The 22,525-nt window shown below is 41.8% G+C and overlaps 2 protein-coding genes across 4 annotated transcripts in view; both read left to right on the forward strand.

The window, feature by feature from the left end:
* The first annotated feature begins 5,060 nt into the window (after window positions 1–5,060).
* LOC115166313 (60S ribosomal protein L32) lies at window positions 5,061–9,466 on the forward strand. Of its 2 annotated transcripts, none has more exons than XM_029720217.1 (4): window positions 5,061–5,196; window positions 5,883–5,989; window positions 6,200–6,381; window positions 9,018–9,466. In XM_029720217.1, the coding sequence occupies exons 2-4, from the start codon at window positions 5,894–5,896 to the stop codon at window positions 9,145–9,147; spliced, it is 408 nt and encodes a 135-aa protein (XP_029576077.1). In that variant the 5' UTR covers window positions 5,061–5,196; window positions 5,883–5,893; the 3' UTR covers window positions 9,148–9,466. The 2 variants fall into 2 exon arrangements, with proteins under 2 accessions (XP_029576077.1, XP_029576078.1); XM_029720218.1 differs by having other exon boundaries at window positions 5,174–5,192.
* A 1,418-nt stretch (window positions 9,467–10,884) lies between these two features.
* Window positions 10,885–22,525, forward strand: part of LOC115166314 (glutamate receptor-interacting protein 2) — a 96,392-nt gene continuing 84,751 nt past the window's right edge. For both annotated transcript variants that reach the window (XM_029720219.1, XM_029720220.1), the window contains exon 1: window positions 10,885–13,241. In XM_029720219.1, coding sequence (XP_029576079.1) covers window positions 13,073–13,241 — 169 coding nt within the window. In that variant the 5' untranslated portion in view covers window positions 10,885–13,072. The remainder of the gene's footprint in view (window positions 13,242–22,525) is intronic.

The following is a 22,525-nucleotide window of genomic DNA, read 5'->3' on the forward strand; positions in this document are numbered from 1 at the left end:
ATACTGAAAACAATAGTGGTCCTAAAACGGAACCTTGAGGAACACCGAAATTTACAATTGATTTGTCAGAGGACAAACCATTCACAGAGACAAACTGATATCTTTCCGACAGATAAGATCTAAACCAGGCCAGAACTTGTCCATGTAGACCAATTTGGGTTTCCAATCTCTCCAAAAGAATGTGGTGATCGATGGTATCAAAAGCAGCACTAAGATCTAGGAGCATGAGGACAGATGCAGAGCCTCGGTCTGACGTCATTAAAAGGTCATTTACCACCTTCACAAGTGCAGTCTCAGTGCTATGATGGGGTCTAAAGTCAGACTGAAGCGTTTCGTATACATTGTTTGTCTTCAGGAAGGCAGTGAGTTGCTGTGCAACAGCTTTTTCTAAATTTTTTGAGAGGAATGGAAGATTCGATATAGGCCGATAGTTTTTTATAATTTCTGGGTCAAGATTCGGCTTTTTCAAGAGAGGCTTTATTACTGCCAATCGATCTGGTCCGGGTATCCTGGAAGGATATTGACCTCATCCCTTCAGTAGAGGATGCCTGGTTATTTAAAAAAAAAAAGCCTTCCTCACCATCTTAAATAAGCATGCCCCATTCAAGAAATTTAGAACCAGGAACAGATATAGCCCTTGGTTCTCTCCAGACCTGACTGCCCTTAACCAACACAAAAACATCCTGTGGCGTTCTGCATTAGCATCGAACAACCCCCGTGATATGCAACTTTTCAGGGAAGTTAGAAACCAATATACACAGGCAGTTAGAAAAGCCAAGGCTAGCTTTTTCAAGCAGAAATTGGCTTCCTGTAACACAAACTCAAAAAGGTTCTGGGACACTGTAATGTCCTTGAAGAATAAGAGCACCTCCTCCCAGCTGCCCACTGCACTGAGGATAGGAAACTCTGTCACCACCGATAAATCCACTATAATTGAGAATTTCAATAAGCATTTTTCTACGGCTGGCCATGCTTTCCACCTGGCTACCCCTACCCTGGTCAACAGCACTGCACCCCCCCACAGCAACTCGCCCAAGCCTTCCCCATTTCTCCTTCTCCCAAATCCAGTCAGCTGATGTTCTGAAAGAGCTGCAAAATCTGGACCCTTACAAATCAGCCGGGCTAGACAATCTGGACCCTTTCTTTCCAAAATGATCTGCCGAAATTGTTGCAACCCTTATTACTAGCCTGTTCAACCTCTCTTTCGTGTCGTCTGAGATTCCCAAAGATTGGAAAGCAGCTGCGGTCATCCCCCTCTTCAAAGGGGGGGACACTCTTGACCCAAACTGCTTCAGACCTATATCTATCCTACCCTGCCTCTCTAAAGTCTTCGAAAGCCAAGTCAACAAACAGATTACCGACCATTTCGAATCCCACTGCCCCTTCTCCGCTATGCAATCTGGTTTCAGAGCTGGTCATGGGTGCACCTCAGCCACGCTCAAGGTCCTAAATTATATCTTAACCGCCATCGATAAGAAACAATACTGTGCAGCCGTATTCATTGACCTGGCCAAGGCTTTCAACTCTGTCAATCACCACGTCCTCATCGGCAGACTCAACAGCCTTGGTTTCTCAATTCATTGCCTTGCCTGGTTCACCAACTACTTCTCTGATAGAGTTCAGTGTGTCAAATCGGAGGGCCTGTTGTCCAGGCCTCTGGCAGTCTCTATGGGTGTGCCACAGGGTTCTGGCTTCCTTGGCTTCCTAATTGGCTTCCTATTTCGCAACGAAGCATCTTTCACTCATGCTGCCAAACATACCCTCGTAAAACTGACCATCCTACCGATCCTCGACTTCGGCGATGTCATTTACAAAATAGCCTCCAATACCCTACTCAATAAATTGGATGCAGTCTATCACAGTGCAATCCGTTTTATCACCAAAGCCCCATATACTACCCACCACTGCGACCTGTATGCTCTTGTTGGCTGGCCCTCGCTTCATACTTGTCGCCAATCCCACTGGCTCCAGGTCATCTACAAGACCCTGCTAGGTAAAGTTCCCCCTTATGTCAGCTCGTTGGTCACCATAGCAGCACCCACCTGTAGCACGCGCTCCAGCAGGTATATCTCTCTGGTCACCCCCAAAGCCAATTCCTCCTTCGGCCGCCTCTCCTTCCAGTTCTCTGCTGCCAATGACTGGAACGAACTACAAAAATCTCTAAAACTGGAAACACTTATCTCCCTCACTAGCTTTAAGCATCAGCTGTCAGAGCAGATCACAGATTACTGCACTTGTACATAGCCCATCTATAATTTAGCCCAAGCAACTACCTCTTCTGCTACTGTATTTATTTATTTATTTATTTTGCTCCTTTGCACCCCATTATTTCTATTTCTACGTTGCACTTTCTTCCACTGCTAATCTATCAATCCAGTGTTTTACTTGCTATATTTTATGTACTTCGCCACCATGGCCTTTTTTGCCTTTACCTCCCTTATCTCACCTCATTTGCTCACTTTGTATATAGACTTATTTTTCTACTATATTATTGACTGTGTCATGACGTTGGCCTGTGGGTAAGGTTTATGACCCCCCCATAAATACCTTTCTCCCTTCCCCTCTCTTTCTGACCCTACTGAAGGACTGCTGTCCTGAAGGACTGCTGTCCTGTTAAATATAGAGAGTCTGGGAACATCAAACAAATGGGGAAAGGAACCATATTTTGGTAATAAAACCAGTTGGAAATATGCTTTGGAACGTAATGAGTATGGATGTCAGTTTGGTTGTCATCTGAGACATTATGACTGATGACAGGACGACATAAACTGTACCTGGGAAAGTATACACCCTCTAGTTATCAGAGTCACATGGAATTGTTATGCAATTGAAATGTTTGATATTGAAATTGTTTGTTAGGAGATTAAATGTAATTTTAGCTTCCAAATGAGAGAATTGGGTTTTCATAAGGAAAGTGCCCTGCTTGATCAGTGGCCCACCCCTGTGAAGAGACAGGGGTTATAAACGATGAAACACATCCTTCCCCCTCTCCACTATATAAGCCTTTGACTAAAAGATAACCACATGTTCCAGTACGTGAGGTCTGCAGCCTCTACGTTAGAAGGACACACGTCAAGTACAGAACTAAGCCAACCTCGGCGTGAGCTTTGGTGGCGAATGGTATGAACTTTGAGCTTATTCACTACAGAAGTGATACTTCCTAGCCGTTGAGTTAGCAGCGGTCGCTGTAGACGTGGGCTAGGAAAGGACGGACGACTGATGCAGTCTAACAAATAGACGAAGATACCACCACGTATCCAATTTACCACCAGAGACATTCTTCCGAGGACAGGAAGATCTGTCGGCCAACCCGGCCAGCATCTACGACCAATCTACCGAAGCGCAGCTCAGAGTAAATATTTATTGCATTTTCCTTTTCCAAATGGGCGGTAATTTAGTAATGCATAAGATAATGTATTTACGATAGCATAGCTGCTGTTTCTTTGTTCCTAAGTCTTCCCGCTCTTTCATTCAAGCCCAACCCCCTTTCCTTTGTGTAACCAGCTTTCATACAGGTTCCGTCCACCAGGGACGTTTTCTGTATGACATCATTTGTATTCTGTGTATTTGTAATTCTGTGTGATTAGTTTAGGTATTTAGTAAATAAATAATTAAACCCAATTTTTGTATTGCTGATTCAACTTGTTAGCCAGGGTTCGTGAAGATAGCCAAGAATTTACAACTTTCATTATGAGACTGAAAATAAGATAAGGGTTAATATTGACTGCCATCGATGTAAACTATGACTAAGTATTTTAAGAGTTTATTCGGAAGATAACGGCTCCATAAACGTTCTTCCGTGGTGCCCCGACTTTCTAGTTAATTACATTTACATGATTAGCTTAATCAGGTGATATTAATTACAGAGAAATAATTTGATAGGTTAGCATGTCATATCACTTAATCCGGCATAGCCAAAGACACGACAACTGTATGTTTGTTTTACTTCGTGTGTAACTCTGTGTTGTTGTATGTGTCAAACTGCTTGCTTTATCTTGGCCAGGTCGCAATTGTAAATGAGAACCTGTTCTCAACTTGCCTACCTGGTTAAATAAAGGTGAAATAAAATAAAAATAAAAAACAGAGGAATAGGACAAAAAGTAAAACAAGTTTCAGTAAGATTGGATTTTTAGCATTTATAGCAATGGTTATTAATTGTACTGCAGGGATGGATCAGAACTTTCAGAAAATTGAGGTTGTGGTGGCAGCGGCAGAGAGGTATTTGGGTGTGCGAGACTTGACATCCGAAGAGTTACAGGGTGTGTTAGGTGATGATATCCGTAGGTTCCGTCCCTCTCTTCGCCCCAACCCGGGCTCGAACCAGGGACCCTTGCACGCATCAACAACTGACACCCAGCGAAGCATCGTTACCCATCGCGCCACAAGAGCCACGGCCCTTGCAACGCAAGGGGAAACCCTACTTCAGGTCTCAGAGCGAGTGACGTCACCGATTGAAACACTATTAGCGCGAATCACCGCCAACTAACTAGCCATTTCACATCGGTTACAATGGCATGAGGTAGGATTAAATACATTTAATTAGTGGAATAGGGCGGTGTTCATTTTATTGTATATCATTTTGAAATTAGTGAGCGTAGTGTTAGATGGTAGGGTATTTATTGAGTACATGTTTGTTTGTTTTTCAAGCTAAGTATAACGAAGTTGTACTCCAGTCTAGTAGGTGGCGGTAATGCAACAAATTGGATGCCAACCGTTAAACCTTATAGAAGAAGAAGCACGTCAAGCGTCAGCCATCTTCTCCGGTGCATCATTCATTTCTAATGAAAGCAGTGTTTGCCTTGCAGCATGGTTTTGCAGAGGCAGTTGTAATGCATACGTTGGATTTATCGAATGTATGCATTGAACTTTTGTTGCATGCATATCCAGATGATGATGATGCTTACTATTTTGCGCAAAAACGCTGTCGGTGTGTTCGAAGCTGTCAATATATCATCAATACGTCCACTCCTATTTATAGAGTTTATCTCGTGATCTCACAAAAAACTTTAGTTGCCATTAGCTCACAATGAGTCATTTTGAGGGAGATGTCCTCAATTTGGGATAAGTAGTGCCTAGACGAGCTACTCTAATTCCAGTTCTCTCATTTAATACACTACCCATACCACCTTGCGGTCCTTAACGGAAGTCCTTTCCTTTCCGCCGTTGCTGACTCCCTACCTAAAATTACACAGGCGGGTGAGTTTATCAAAATCTATGTCCATCTACTGGTTTAGTAGACAAAATAAGAACTGTTGACATAAATAATCACCGACGCAAATTCAACATTCAGAAGTTATCGAATAGTATAGACATTTTAAAATGCCGTTGTTTCGAACGGCTTGCATTCCAAGTGGCTAGCTAGCCTTCCTAATATTGTAACTGGCTAGTGACTAGCTATGTCTCTACAATGTGACCGACACGCATTCGTTCTAGAAACCACGCTTTAATTTAGCATGGTTTTTATGACTAAGGTTTTAGGATCACCCTGGAATTCATATTGTTAGCTACTTTGACAATTACCAGACTAACAACGTAGCCAGCTAGCTCAAACTTACTCATGCCCTCAAACAGTGTTGATTGCTGTAGCTAGAACACAACTTGCTACTTCATTGCGATTGACTGTTCCCAATTGTAAAGGTAGCGTCGAGGTGTCTGTTGACTGAAGTTAACCGTCAGCTACCTGTAGTTTGTTATTGGGATAATCGTAATGACATGCACCGTGCTAGCTGGCTTGTTTTCTAATGACAGTTGTTGGCTTTCAGTTACTAGTCATGTAACTGTGACTGATTGTGGGTGATTAGATGTGCAATGGTTTTTTTTTTTGCTAGTTGTAATTGTTGGCAGTGTTTCACGTTAACAAATAACATTTTACCCCATTACAGGTCAGGTCACCATGGCAGCCCTCCGACCTCTTACCAAGCCGAAGATTGTCAAGAAGAGGGTTAAGAAGTTCATTCGCCATCAGTCTGACAGATATGTCAAGATCACGGTAAGAGCATTTGCTACACGCATAACTTTAAAGATGATAAATCTTTCTTTATGAATGTGCTGTTGTGTCATTTGTGGAGCGAGCGATGCTTTTCAGACATTTCACATGCAGAGAGGTAAAAGACATTGATCTCCCTCGAGCAAAGTAGTTGGAAGGAACATTGATCATAACTGCTTTAGTAAGTAACATCTTTTTATTTGCCCCCTCCAGAAAAGCTGGCGTAAGCCCAGGGGTATTGACAACAGAGTCCGCAGGCGGTTTAAGGGTCAGATGCTGATGCCCAACATCGGTTATGGTAGCAACAAGAAGACCAAGCACATGCTGCCCTCTGGCTTCAGGAAGTTCCTGGTGCACAACATCAAGGAGCTTGAGGTCCTCATGATGAGCAACAAGTACGTTTTGTTGGGTGCACTGTATTATTCCCCTTGGGTCCATTTGGCTTGTTTACTCAAACAAGTATCATTAGATATGCATTAACATGCTTTAATACAGTTATCCTGATCTTCTTTCTAAAGGTACTACATACAAAATGGGTAGGACAAGTTGTTCAGAGTTTTTTTTGTGTGTTTTTTTCTTTGACCAGAATTTCCAGCATTATCCACTAGGTTTGCTACAGGTAGAACATCCTATGAAATGTTTTATTGACACAAGCTGTCTCCAATCAATCTGCAGTTGTGTGTGTTTGGGGGGGATCGCCTAAGCCAGGGGAGGCGTAGCTCTACGAATCTTAATAGCACAAAGCCTATTATTTGACAGGGAATACAATTTGTAGATAAGTAATTCAACACCTCACTTTGCTCAAGTTGGTCCTCTTCAGTGGACTCAGAAGTTGTATCTAAAAATGCGGACCTGTCAACCAGCACGTATTTTGCGGACCCTAGTATGAAAAACTACCCAAAAAATAGGCTTCTTGTTGGCACATTGTGGTTTTTGACTCAACCGTCAGAGGACTTGGTCGAGGAGGACCACATCTCTAGCTCTCTCTCCCTGTAGTCGTACTATCAAAAATGGTTGATAAATGACGTTGTTTGGCTGTTTACTATTGGGAAAAAATTGTCAGTACCTGTCTTTAAGGGGTTGGCTCTCCCATAGACACCAATGCGATAGCAGCTGGGTCTGGTCTACTTAGTGAATTTACTTTAATTGAACCAGAAAAAACAGCTAGTGGGGTGTCTTGCTTCCTTTTCTGTCTCTGGTACAATTTCCCTCCCTTGAGCTGGATGGCAGCTCTCCACTTTGTCAGTTGATGTCACTGATGTGAGGAAAAAGGGTAGGGAAAAATCGAGAACAAACTGTTTGCCAAATATATTTTCCAAAATTGTATGTTTGTCAAGCGAACAACCACTATTTCATAGTTAACTAAGGCTTCAGTACATCGAAGGTAGTTTGCTACAGCGTTTAGTCAACTAAGTGAGAACACTTGTCTGCACATGCTTTGATCTCCTCAACAGTAGTATGCACGCGTGCATTGACAAGCATTGAAACGTAGTTCACTGCGTGGATGGAAACAGACTAGCTGTTCCGATGATACTGTCCTTCGCAAAGTTACGTTAGACTGTTAAAGATTAGTAGGCCTATGTTAAAAAGGTCTTCATCTTTCCTCTTGATATAGATGTATGCCAACAGTAGACTTCTAATTATGTGATAATAGTCAGTTTACCAATAACAATGAATGGTAGCCCAGTAGACAAGACTAACTTGATAGATTAGGTTGTGGATGGAGATCTGAAACAAGCTCATATAAACAGCAGGGTTTCCCAACTGGTGGCCATGGGTGGTTTTATTTGGCCCTCCAAACTTTCTCAGCCAAATTTTTTAATATCTATTTTTTCTATATATTCATTGTAGGACATAAACTGTGGAAATCAGGTCCAAATGATTTTTTTTGGGGGGGGGGGGGATTTCATCCCAAGTATTCCCACGCATAATAGCTTACTTACGTGTCCCTTTTGAACAATGCAGAGTTTTTAAGATGAGAAACATTTTAATTGATCTTATACAAATGTAAATGAGGTTTGAAATTATTGTTTTAGTCAAATATTATTTCTGTTTGGTCTTCTTGCGGTCAATTTGCAGTCTACAAATTATTCTATAAAGTTACTTACCCGGTCAGATATAGTGTAGTGGCAAGAGGAATTTAGTCAAATTGTTTTCCTTTCTTTTCCACCAAATGTTGGCATGCATGCTGGTGACGTTACCAAGGCTACTTTCAGTTGCAGATAGATATTCTAATGAATAGAGCTGACCTTATAAGTAGCCTAGTTTCAGAACGGCCCGCAATATACTTTTTGAATGTAAAATGCAACCTGCCAATGCGAGATAGAAAGGGGGGGAAAAACAGCGCTGGTATTATGGGTCATATCTTTTGAACTGTGGGCTAGAATCAAGTTGCTTTCTCTGATGAAAGACCTACTTAGCTACAGAACCTGGCTATGAAATACAGTGGTAAAGTGGGAGGGTTGGAAGACTACAAATTTAAAGACTGTTCTATACTCGAAGGAGAGAAACAACATACCTAGACTGTTTTACTATTGAAGCAATGCTGCTATTTTAAATTTCGTAAAGCAGCTTGTGTTACTTAACCAGGCAAAAGGTAGCTAACAAGATGGCTGGTGGTGACTGGTTAGTTACAGGGAAAGCAAGAGAGTTGCCTGCGAGATGTGTATAATCAGAGCAAAGCTGGTCTGCCTGTGCCCACAATCATTACTTACTCCACCACAGCTCAACAGCTCATGTAGGCTGTGTGCCAGGTGTGGCGCGTCTTTCCCACTGCTGAACAGAACTGTGCTGTGCATCTGTGCTGTTAATATTATTTGTGCTTATCGCTCTAAATCTTTCCAAAAACTCTTGTCCACTCCATTTAGTCAGATTTTGGCCACAGAGATAATTTCGTCTCGTTTTAGTCAACTGAAATGAAGAATAATTTTTTTTTTCTGGGTCTATTTGGTAAGTTAAAGTCTCGTAAATTGCCACTTGAATTAGTAACTATTTTTGTTGACAGTTTATCCTGCTCTCACCTTTTCCGTAGGACCCATGCTGCTGAGATTGCCCACAACGTGTCTTCCAAGAACAGGAAGCTGATTGTGGAGAGAGCAGCCCAGCTGGCCATAAAGATCACCAACCCCAATGCCAGACTCCGCAGCGAGGAGAACGAGTGATCCAGCCATTAATTCCCAATAAAACAGATGTTTAAATGTGTATGTTCTCCTGACAATTTTTTCTGGTCTAAGCCTTTGCTATAGCTAGACTGTTCAAATTCTCTACCCTTTTCCCCATATTCCTGACATCAATCCTCCCTTTAAAGTGGAGAGTACACATGTGGTCGAAGGGTTGAGAATTGGTCTGGTTTAGCATGACTGGTTTAGATGGTTCTGAGATTTCTTTGAGAACCATTGAAAGTGTGAAGTTCCGAGTGCACCTTCGTGAGAAGGGTTATGAAATACACTGCTCAAAAAAATAAAGGGAACACTAAAATAACACATCCTAGATCTGAATGAATTAAAGAATCTTATTAAATACTTTTTTCTTTACATAGTTGAATGTGCTGACAACAAAATCACACACATAATCAATGGAAATCCAATTTATCAACCCATGGAGGTCTGGATTTGGAGTCACACTCAAAATTAAAGTGGAAAACCACACTACAGGCTGATCCAACTTTGATGTAATGTCCTTAAAACAAGTCAAAATGAGGCTCAGTAGTGTGTGTGGCCTCCACGTGCCTGTATGACCTCTCTACAATGCCTGGGCATGCTCCTGATGAGGTGGAGGATGGTCTCCTGAGGGATCTCCTCCCAGACCTGGACTAAAGCATCCGCCAACTCCTGGACAGTCTGTGGTGCAACGTGGCGTTGGTGGATGGAGCGAGACATGATGTCCCAGATGTGCTCAATTGGATTCAGGTCTGGGGAACGGGCGGGCCAGTCCATAGCATCAATGCCTTCCTCTTGCAGGAACTGCTGACACACTCCAGCCACATGAGGTCTAGCATTGTCTTGCTTTAGGAGGAACCAAGGGCCAACCGCACCAGCATATGGTCTCACAAGGGGTTTGAGGATCTCATCTCGGTACCTAATGGCAGTCAAGCTACCTCTGGCGAGCAAAGAAATGCCATCCCACACCATGACTGACCCACCGCCAAACCGGTTATGCTGGAGGATGTTGCAGGCAGCAGAACGTTCTCTACGGCGTCTCCAGACTCTGTCACGTGCTCAGTGTGAACCTGCTTTAATCTGTGAAGAGCACAGGGCGCCAGTGGCGAATTTGACAATCTTGGTGTTCTCTGGCAAATGCCAAACGTCCTGCACGGTGTTGGGCTGTAAGCACAACACCCACCTGTGGACGTCTGGCCCTCATACCACCCTCATGGAGTCTGTTTCTGACCGTTTGAGCAGACACATGCACATTTGTGGCCTGCTGGAGGTCATTTTGCAGGGCTCTGGCAGTGCTCCTCCTGATCCTCCTTGCACAAAGGCGGAGGTAGCGGTCCTGCTGCTGGGTTGTTGCCCTCCTACGGCCTCCTCCACGTCTCCTGATGTACTGGCCTGTCTCCTGGTAGCGCCTCCATGCTCTTGACACTATGCTGACAGACACAGCAAACCTTCTTGCCACAGCTCGCATTGATGTGCCATCCTGGATGAGCTGCACTACCTGAGCCACTTGTGTGGGTTGTAGACTCCGTCTCATGCTACCACTAGAGTGAAAGCACCGCCAGCATTCAAAAGTGACCAAAACATCAGCCAGGAAGCATAGGAACTGAGAAGTGGTCTGTGGTCACCACCTGCAGAACCACTCCTTTATTGGGGGTGTCTTGCTAATTGCCTATAATTTCCACCTGTTGTCTATTCCATTTGCACAACAGCATGTGAAATTTATTGTCAATCAGTGTTGCTTCCTAAGTGGACAGTTTGATTTCACAGAAGTTTGATTGACTTGGAGTTACATTGTGTTTAAGTGTTCCCTTTATTTTTTTGAGCAGTGTAAATCCTTGGGTTAGCTTAAAGTTTTTGTTCAAGAAGTTAACTTTTTTTCAGACCAAATCCTATATATAGTTCTACCTGTTAGACAGTCCTATAGAGCAGACAGGGTTGTATCTGGAAGGAAAAAAAGACCACGTTATTTACAATATTTCAATATCACAAGCTAAGCTTCTATCCAATTTGTGACAGGTTTTCATGTGAATATTCTACAATCAGCGTAAATTCAATATTTATGCTGATTGGGTTTCCATCAAATTGACTTGAGGATGAAAGTCTGTGCGTGATGCCATAGTGCACATAAAAATTACTTCCAGTTGAATTCCCATGTACCAAATAAAAAATACTAGTTAAATGGGTTTAATTGCATTTTCAACTCCGATGGTTTTGTCAGAAATGTTGCGTTATATAGCGCATGTTTCTTCTCTGATCTTGCCACATGCGCTCTAGCCAACAGCTCGCAGATACCGTGCAGGTATAGCCGGCCTACGAGATGACATTATGGACAAAAGAGCGAGTTTATTTTAATTCGTCCAACAGTAGCCAAGCATATTGGGAAGTAGCATTAAGTTCATCACCTTGCACTTTCACCAAACCGATGAAGTTCATGATTTATTTCATCTGTAGCCGAATAAAATGCTTTCCCAAGTCATAGTGGGGGACCACATGTCAAGTTTGCTTCAATGTGACGGTTGTTATATCAATATTTGCACTTAAGTATTTCTCTTCCATTTCTCCCGTAGTTAATTTTACAGACACAAGGTCCCACCCTGTCTAGTGTGTTTTGTTGACAGTTTATGACAAATTTGCTGTTTCAATCAGGCCTGTCCTGACTTAATTTTTTTATCCGTCATGCACTTTAGGGCGCATTAAGATTAGATGGAAACCTGGTTACTGGAGACTTGTGATCTGTGTGCAACACAAGGGAAGTTTTAGAACTGTGTGACGTGTCTCGACTGAAACTATGGGATAGCACTCACTGACTGTACTTTTCCCAAGTGCATCAGTGTTTGTTGTGCTAACAGCCTTGTGGCACTTCAGCCGGATGTGCAGTCATCCTTGCCAACACCCTGTAGTGATCCTTAGCCCCTTTCTGACAATTTAGGATTTAGTAAGGCAATGGGTACTTGTATGAAAGATGTTTTCAACTTCCAATTGATATGCTCCCAACAGGGATTTATTATGAGGCTTGAAGTAGTTGAATCCCCTTTGGGGTCTTTGAAGATCTTGAAGGAACTTCATAAACATAATAAAAATATATGTATGGGACATTAATCCGAATACACTCGACTACACCAACGATACTCGATTATCATGAGTGCAATTTGAGTCTGAAGACCAGAACAAGATGCTTTCAAATCAAGATGTCTCTTGATTTAACACTTTACTTAGTTTTGAGGATTATTCAGAAATATCGATGAAACCAAAGCGGTTTGCCATCTTCCACATAAATTACTTTCATTTCTTCGCTGCTTATGACAATCGGGCCTCATACATTAAAGTCATTTAATGTAGACAACCGCATAGTGTTTTTTTGGAATTACAGAAATTAACATCGTTAGATGCCCTTGTCAATCATGCACATTCATGCTGCAATTCTGAAATGCTATGTTTTGGCATGAATAAATAGCCAGTGTCTACCGCCAGCCACCTGGGGTGAAAGTTTCCATTGCGTTCTGGCAGGCTGTGCCATCTCTGCAGCCTTTAGCTCCTATCCATCTGTTCATGTAAAATACTCTGCCAGTGATGAAAATCACAAACAATATAACATGCATTACATTACCTTCCCTGAAATGAATAACAATGTTTTTGTTTGCATGCAGTTTTAATTTCACATTTTGTGTGTGTTACGAGAGAAGCAGACACTGATGGGTTTATAAATATGCATAGATTTACAAGTATGTATATCTGATCTTTCGTAGGATCCGTTTTTTTCCCTATTCTCCATCTCATTTGTAGGCTTATTCAGACACACCTGAGGATGTTGGAACTCCTCCAGTTAGGGTGGGGATTGTGAAGAGACCGCAGGACAGAGCTAGAAGAAACCGTTTGAGTAAAGAGAGCGATCGAAAGCGTCAATGTTTTTACTTTCAGTGACGAGAGAATGAATATGGCAGACAGAGTGATATGTGGAAAGGGACGCATGGCCAATCCAAAGCTCATCACCCTGGCCTTCTCTCAGACAGAGTCCATGAGGAAAGGAGGAGGAAAGAGGAGGATGTTCTCCTTTTCACTCCGTTGTCGGCTCGGGATCATCAGAGGGAGGACCAAAGGTATTGCTTACGCAACAATATTTATGAATACTTATGATGGCAGAGCACAAATTGTTTATTTTTGTTCATAAAAGCCAAACTGACTAGTTAATTGGGTTTTTATACTGCTACTGTATTGCATCAACTGCTGCAAGCTCCAGCCTGAGTTGTGTGAGAGCTGAAGTGCCTCCAATAAGATCCAGGTGGCAATAACATAATAAAAACCTTTGCTGCTGCAAGCTCCAGCCTGAGTTGTGTGAGAGCTGAAGTGTCTCCAATAAGATCCAGGTGGCAATAACATAATAAAAACCTTTGCTGCTGCAAGCTCCAGCCTGAGTTGTGTGAGAGCTGAAGTGCCTCCAATAAGATCCAGGTGGCAATAACATAATAAAAACCTTTGCTGCTGCAAGCTCCAGCCTGAGTTGTGTGAGAGCTGAAGTGCCTCCAATAAGATCCAGGTGGCAATAACATAATAAAAACCTTTGCTGCTGCAAGCTCCAGCCTGAGTTGTGTGAGAGCTGAAGTGCCTCCAATAAGATCCAGGTGGCAATAACATAATAAAAACCTTTGCTGCTGCAAGCTCCAGCCTGAGTTGTGTGAGAGCTGAAGTGCCTCCAATAAGATCAAGGTAACCTAACCAATAAGATCCAGGTAACCTAACCAATAAGATCCAGGTAACCTAACCAATAAGATCCAGGTAACCTAACCAATAAGATCCAGGTAACCTAACCAATAAGATCCAGGTAACCTAACCAATAAGATCCAGGTAACCTAACCAACAAGATCCAGGTAACCTAACCAATAAGATCCAGGTAACCTAACCAATAAGATCCAGGTAACCTAACCAATAAGATCCAGGTGGCAATAACATAATAAAAACCTTTGCTGCTGCAAGCTCCAGCCTGAGTTGTGTGAGAGCTGAAGTGCCTCCAATAAGATCCAGGTAACCTAACCAATAAGATCCAGGTAACCTAACCAATAAGATCCAGGTAACCTAACCAATAAGATCCAGGTAACCTAACCAATAAGATCCAGGTAACCTAACCAATAAGATCCAGGTAACCTAACCAATAAGATCCAAGTAACCTAACCAATAAGATCCAGGTAACCTAACCAATAAGATCCAGGTAACCTAACCAATAAGATCCAGGTAACCTAACCAATAAGATCCAGGTAACCTAACCAATAAGATCCAGGTAACCTAACCAATAAGATCCAGGTAACCTAACCAATAAGATCCAGGTAACCTAACCAATAAGATCCAGGTAACCTAACCAATAAGATCCAGGTAACCTAACCAATAAGATCCAGGTAACCTAACCAATGAGATCCAGGTAACCTAACCAATGAGATCCAGGTAACCTAACCAATAAGATCCAGGTACCTAACCAATAAGATCCAGTACCTAACCAATAAGATCCAGGTACCTAACCATAAGATCCAGGTAACCTAACCAATAAGATCCAGGTAACCTAACCAATAAGATCCAGGTAACCTAACCAATAAGATCCAGGTAACCTAACCAATGAGATCCAGGTAACCTAACCAATGAGATCCAGGTAACCTAACCAATGAGATCCACGTAACCTAACCAATAGATCCAGGTAACCTAACCAATGAGATCCAGGTAACCTACATAGATCCAGGTAAACCTAACCATAAAGATCCAGGTAACCTACCAATAGATCCAGGTAACCTAACCAATGAGATCCAGGTAACCTAACCAATGAGATCCAGGTACCTAACCAAGAGATCCAGGTAACCTAACCAATGAGATCCAGGTAACCTAACCAATGAGATCCAGGTTAACCTAACCAATAAGATCCATGTAACCTAACCAATAAGATCCAGGTAACCTAACCAATAAGATCCAGGTAAACCTAACCAATGAAGATCCAGGTAACCTAACCAATGACGATGCCAGGTAACCTAACCAATGAGATCCAGGTAACCTAACCAATAAGATCCAAGGTAACCCTAACCAATAAGATCCAAGTAAACCTAACCAATAAGATCCAGGTAACCTAACCAATAAGATCCAGGTAACCTAACCAATAAGATCCAGGTAACCAACCAATGAGATCCAGGTAACCTAACCAATGAGATCCAGGTAACCTAACCAATGAGATCCAGGTAACCTAACCAATGAGATCCAGGTAACCTAACCAATGAGATCCAGGTAACCTAACCAATGAGATCCAGGTAACCTAACCAATGAGATCCAGGTCACCTAACAATAAGATCCAGGTAACCTAACCAATAAGATCCAGGTAACCTAAACCAATAAGATCCAGGTAACCTAACCAATAAGATCCAGGGTAAACCTAACCAATAAGATCCAGGTAACCTAACCAATAAGATCCAGGTAACCTAACCAATAAGATCCAGGTAACCTAACCAATAAGATCCAGGTAACCTAACCAATGAGATCCAGGTAACCTAACCAATGAGATCCAGGTAACCTAACCAATGAGATCCAGGTAACCTAACCAATGAGATCCAGGTAACCTAACCAATGAGATCCAGGTAACCTAACCAATGAGATCCAGGTAACCTAACCAATGAGATCCAGGTAACCTAACCAATAAGATCCAGGTAACCTAACCAATAAGATCCAGGTAACCTAACCAATAAGATCCAGGTAACCTAACCAATGAGATCCAGGTAACCTAACCAATGAGATCCAGGTAACCTAACCAATGAGATCCAGGTAACCTAACCAATAAGATCCAGGTAACCTAACCAATAAGATCCAGGTAACCTAACCAATGAGATCCAGGTAACCTAACCAATGAGATCCAGGTAACCTAACCAATGAGATCCAGGTAACCTAACCAATGAGATCCAGGTAACCTAACCAATGAGATCCAGGTAACCTAACCAATAAGATCCAGGTAACCTACCAAAAGATCCAGGTAACCTAACCAATAAGATCCAGGTAACCTAACCAATGAGATCCAGGTAACCTAACCAATAAGATCCAGGTAACCTAACCAATAAGATCCAGGTAACCTAACCAATGAGATCCAGGTAACCTAACCAATAAGATCCAGGTAACCTAACCAATAAGATCCAGGGTAACCTAACCAATAAGATCCAGGTAACCTAACCAATAAGATCCAGGTAACCTAACCAATGAGATCCAGGTAACCTAACCAATGAGATCCAGGTAACCTAACCAATGAGATCCAGGTAACCTAACCAATGAGATCCAGGTAACCTAACCAATGAGATCCAGGTAACCTAACCAATAAGATCCAGGTAACCTAACCAATACGATCCAGGTAACCTAACCAATAAGATCCAGGTAACCTAACCAATAAGATCCAGGTAACCTAACCAATAAGATCCAGGTAACCTAACCAATAAGATCCAGGTAACCTAACCAATAAGATCCAGGTAAAAATAAACCTAACCAATTAAGATCCAGGTAACCTAACCAATGAGATCAGGTAACCTAACCAATGAGATCCAGGTAACCTAACCAATGAGACTCCAGGTAACCAACCAATGAGATCCCAGGTAACTACCCAATGAGATCCAGGTAACCTAACCAATGAGATCCAGGTAACCTAACCAATAAGATCCAGGTAACCTAACCAATAAGATCCAGGTAACCTAACCAATAAGATCCAGGTAACCTAGCCAATAAGATCCAGGTAACCTAACCAATAAGATCCAGGTAACCTAACCAATAAGATCCAGGTAACCTAACCAATAAGATCCAGGTAACCTAACCAATAAGATCCAGGTGGCAATAACATAATATGATCCAGGTAACCTAACCAATAAGATCCAGGTAACCTAACCAATAAGATCCAGGTAACCTAACCAATAAGATCCAGGTAACCTAACCAATAAGATCCAGGTAACCTAACCAATAAGATCCAGGTAACCTAACCAATAAGATCCAGGTAACCTAACCAATAAGATTCTAGGTAACCTAACCAATGAGATCCAGGTAACTAACCAATGAGATCCAGGTAACCTAACCAATGAGATCAGGTAACCTAACCAATGAGATCCAGGTAACCTAACCAATGAGATCCAGGTAACCTAACCAATAAGATCCAGGTAACCTAACCAATAAGATCCAGGTAACCTAACCAATAAGATCCAGGTAACCTAACCAATAAGATCCAGGTAACCTAACCAATAAGATCCAGGTAACCTAACCAATAAGATCCAGGTAACCTAACCAATGAGATCCAGGTAACCTAACCATGGAGATCCAGGTAACCTAACCAATGAGATCCAGGTAACCTAACCAATGAGATCCAGGTAACCTAACCAATGAGATCCAGGTAACCTAACCAATGAGATTCCAGGTAACCTAACCAATAAGATCCAGGTAACCTAACCAATAAGATCCAGGTAACCTAACCAATAAGATCCAGGTAACCTAACCAATAAGATCCAGGTAACCTAACCAATAGATCCAGGTAACCTAACCAATAAGATCCAGGTAACCTACCCATAAGATCCAGGGGCTAACCTAACCTAATAAGATCCAGGTAACCTAACCAATAAGATCCAGGTAACCTAACCAATAAGATCCAGGTAACCTAACCAATAAGATCCAGGTAACCTAACCAATAAGATCCAGGTAACCTAACCAATAAGATCCAGGTAACCTAACCAATGAGATCCAGGTAACCTAACCAATAAGATCCAGGTAACCTAACCAATAAGATCCAGGTAACCTAACCAATAAGATCCAGGTAACCTAACCAATGAGATCCAGGTAACCTAACCAATGAGATCCAGGTAACCTAACCAATGAGATCCAGGTAACCTAACCAATGAGATCCAGGTAACCTAACCAATAAGATCCAGGTAACCTAACCAATAAGATCCAGGTAACCTAACCAATAAGATACAGGAACCTACCAATGAGATCCAGGGTACCTAACCAATGAGATCCAGGTAACCTACACCAATGAGATCCAGGTAACCTAACCAATGAGATCCAGGTAACCTAACCACTAAGATCCAGGTAACCTAACCAATAAGATCCAGGTAACCTAACCAATAAGATCCAGGTAACCTAACCAATAAGATCCAGGTAACCTAACCAATAAGATCCAGGTAACCTAACCAATAAGATCCAGGTAACCTAACCAATAAGATCCAGGTAACCTAACCAATAAGATCCAGGTAACCTAACCAATAAGATCCAGGTAACCTAACCAATAAGATCAGGTAACCTAACCAATAAGATCCAGGTAACCTAACCAATGAGATCCAGGTAACCTAACCAATGAGATCCAGGTAACCTAACCAATGAGATCCAGGTAACCTAACCAATGAGATCCAGGGTAACCTAACCCAATAAGATCCAGGTAACCTAACAATAGATCCAGGTAACCTAACCAATAAGATCCAGGTAACCTAACCAATAAGATCCAGGTAAGCTAACCAATAAGATCCAGGTAACCTAACCAATAAGATCCAGTAACCTAACCAATAAGATCCAGGTGAACCTAACCAATAAGATCCAGGTAACCTAACCAATAAGATCCCAGGAACCTAACCAATAATATCCAGGTAACCTAACCAATAAGATCAGGTAACCTAACCAATGAGATCAGGTAACCTAACCAATGAGATCCAGGTAACCTACCAATGAGATCCAGGTAACCTAACCAATGAGATCCAGGTAACCTAACCAATAAGATCCAGGTAACCTAACCAATAAGATCCAGGTAACCTAACCAATAAGATCCAGGTAACCTAACCAATAAGATCCAGGTAACCTAACCAATAAGCTCCAGGTAACCTAACCAATAAGATCCAGGTAACCTAACCATAAGATCCAGGTAACCTAACCAATAAGATCTTGGTAACCTAACCAATAAGATCCCAGGTAACCTAACCAATAGATCCAGGTAACCTAACCAATGAGATCCAGTAAACTAACAATAAGATCCAGGTAACCTAACCAATGAGATCCAGGTAACCCTAACCAATCAGATCCAGGTAACCTAACCAATAAGATCCAGGTAACCTAACAATAAGATCCAGGTAACCTAACCAATAAGATCCAGGTAACCTAACCAATAAGATCAGGTAAACCTAACCAATAAGATCCAGGTAACTAACCAATAAGATCCAGGTAAACAAAACCTAACCAATAAGATCCAGGTAACCTAACCAATGAGATCAGGTAACCTAACCAATGAGATCCAGGTAAACCAACCAATGAGATCCAGGTAACCATACCATAAGATCCAGGTACCCTAACAATAAGATCCAGTTAACCTAACCAATAAGATCCAGGTAACCTAACCAATAAGATCCAGGTAACCTAAACCAATAAGATCCAGGTAACCTAACCAATAAGATCCAGGTAACCTAACCAATGAGATCCAGTAACCTAACCAATGAGATCCAGGTAACCTAACCAAGAGATCCAGGTAAACCTAACCAATGAGATCCAGGTAACCTAACCAATGAGATCCAGGTAACCTAACCAATGAGATCCAGGTAACCTAACCAATGAGATCCAGGTAACCTAACCAATGAGATCCAGGTAACCTAACCAATAAGATCCAGGTAACCTAACCAATAAGATCCAGTAACTAACCAATAACAATAAGACAGGTCCTACCAATGAGATCCAGGTAACCTAACCAATAAGATCCAGGTAACCTAACCAATAAGATCCAGGTAACCTAACCAATAAGATCCAGGTAACCTAACCAATAAGATCCAGGTAACCTAACCAATAAGATCCAGGTAACCTAACCAATAAGATCCAGGTAACCTAACCAATAGATCCAGGTAACCTAACCAATGAGATCCAGGTAACCTAACCAATGAGATCCAGGTAACCCTAACCAATGAGATCCAGGTAACCTAACCAATAAGATCCAGGTAACCTAACCAATAAGATCCAGAGTAACCTAACCAATAGATCCAAGTAACCTAACCAATAATATCCAGGTAACCTAACCAATAAGATCCAGGTAACCTAACCAATAAGATCCAGGTAACCTAACCAATAAGATCCAGGTAACCTAACCAATAAGATCCAGGTAACCTAAACAATAAGATCCAGGTAACCTAACCAATAAGATCCAGGTAACCTAACCAATAAGATCCAGGTAACCTAACCAATAAGATCCAGGTAACCTAACTTATAAGATCCAGGTGGCAATAACATAATAAGATCCAGGTAACCTAACCAATAAGATCCAGGTAACCTAACCAATAAGATCCAGGTAACCTAACCAATAAGATCCAGGTAACCTAACCAATAAGATCCGGGTAACCTAACCAATGAGATCCGGGTAACCTAACCAATAAGATCCGGGTAACCTAACCAATGAGATCCTGGTAACCTAACCAATAAGATCCAGGTAACCTAACCAATAAGATCCAGGTAACCTAACCAATCGATCAGGTACCAAATGAGATCAGTTAACCTAACCAATGAGATCCAGGTAACCTAACCAATGAGATCCAGATAACCTAACCAATAAGATCCAGGTACCTAACCAATAAGATCCAGGTAACCTAACCAATAAGATCCAGGTAACCTAACCAATAAGATCCAGGTAACCTAACCAATAAGATCCAGGTAACCTAACCAATAAGATCCAGGTAACCTAACCAATAAGATCCAGGTAACCTAACCAATGAGATCCAGGTAACCTAACCAATGAGATCCAGGTAACTAACCAATGAGATTCCAGGTAACCTAACCATAAGATCCAGGTAACCTAACCAATAAGATCCAGGTAACCTAACCAATAAGATCCAGGTAACCTAACCAATAAGATCCAGGTAACCTAACCAATAAGATCCAGGTATCCTAACCAATAAGATCCAGGTAACCTAACCAATACGATCCAGGTAACCTAACCAATAAGATCCAGGTAACCTAACCAATAAGATCCAGGTAACCTAACCAATAAGATCCAGGTGGCAATAACATAATATGATCCAGGTAACCTAACCAATAAGATCCAGGTAACCTAAACCATAAGATCAGGTAAACCTAACCCATAAGATCCAGGTAACCTAACCAATAAGATCCAGGTAACCTAACCAATAAGATCCAGTAACCAACCAATAAGATCCAGGTAACCTAACCAATAAGATCCAGGTAACCTAACCAATGAGATCCAGGTAAACCTAACCAATGAGATCCAGGTAACCTAACCAATGAGATCCAGGTAACCTAACCAATGAGATCCAGGTAACTAACCAATGAGCTCCAGGTAACCTAACCCATGAGATCCAGGTAACCTAACCAATGAGATCCAGGTAACCTAACCAATAGATCCTAGGTAACCAACCAATAAGATCCAGGTAACCTAACCAATAAGATCCAGGTAACCTAACCAATTAAGATCCAGGCAACCTAACCAATATAACCTAACCATGAGATCCAGGTAACCTAACCAATGAGATCCAGGTAACCTAACCAATGAGAATCCAGGTAACCTAACCAATGAGATCCAGGTAACCTAACCAATGAGATCCAGGTAACCTAACCAATAAGATCCAGGTAACCTAACCAATAAGATCCAGGTAACCTAACCAATAAGATCCAGGTAACCTAAACAATAAGATCCAGGTAACCTAACCAATAAGATCCAGGTAACCTAACCAATAAGATCCAGGTAACCTAACCAATAAGATCCAGGTAACCTAACCAATAAGATCCAGGTAACCTAACCAATAAGATCCAGGTGGCAATAACATAATAAGATCCAGGTAACCTAACCAATAAGATCCAGGTAACCTAACCAATAAGATCCAGGTAACCTAACCAATAAGATCCAGGTAACCTAACCAATAAGATCCAGGTAACCTAACCAATGAGATCCAGGTAACCTAACCAATAAGATCCAGGTAACCTAACCAATAAGATCCAGGTAACATAACCAAAGATCCATTAACCTAACCAAAGCTCAGGTAACCTAACCAATAGATCCAGGTAACACTAACCAATGAGATCCAGGTAACCTAAACCAATGAGATCCAGGTAACCTAACCAATAAGATCCAGGTAACCTAACCATAAGATCCAGGTAACCTAACCAATAAGATCCAGGTAACCTAACCAATAAGATCCAGGTACCTAACCAATGAGATCAGGTAACCTAACCAATGAGATCCAGGTAACCAACCAATGAGATCCAGGTAACCTAACCAATGAGATCAGGTAACCTACACCAATAAGATCCAGGTAACCTAACCAATAAGATCCAGGTAACCTAACCAATAAGATCCAGGTAACCTAACCAATAAGATCCAGTAACCTAACCAATAAGATCCAGGTAACCTAACCAATAA

Source organism: Salmo trutta, chromosome 28 (genome assembly GCF_901001165.1).
Source record: "Salmo trutta chromosome 28, fSalTru1.1, whole genome shotgun sequence".
In the NCBI taxonomy this organism is placed as follows: domain Eukaryota; kingdom Metazoa; phylum Chordata; class Actinopteri; order Salmoniformes; family Salmonidae; genus Salmo; species Salmo trutta.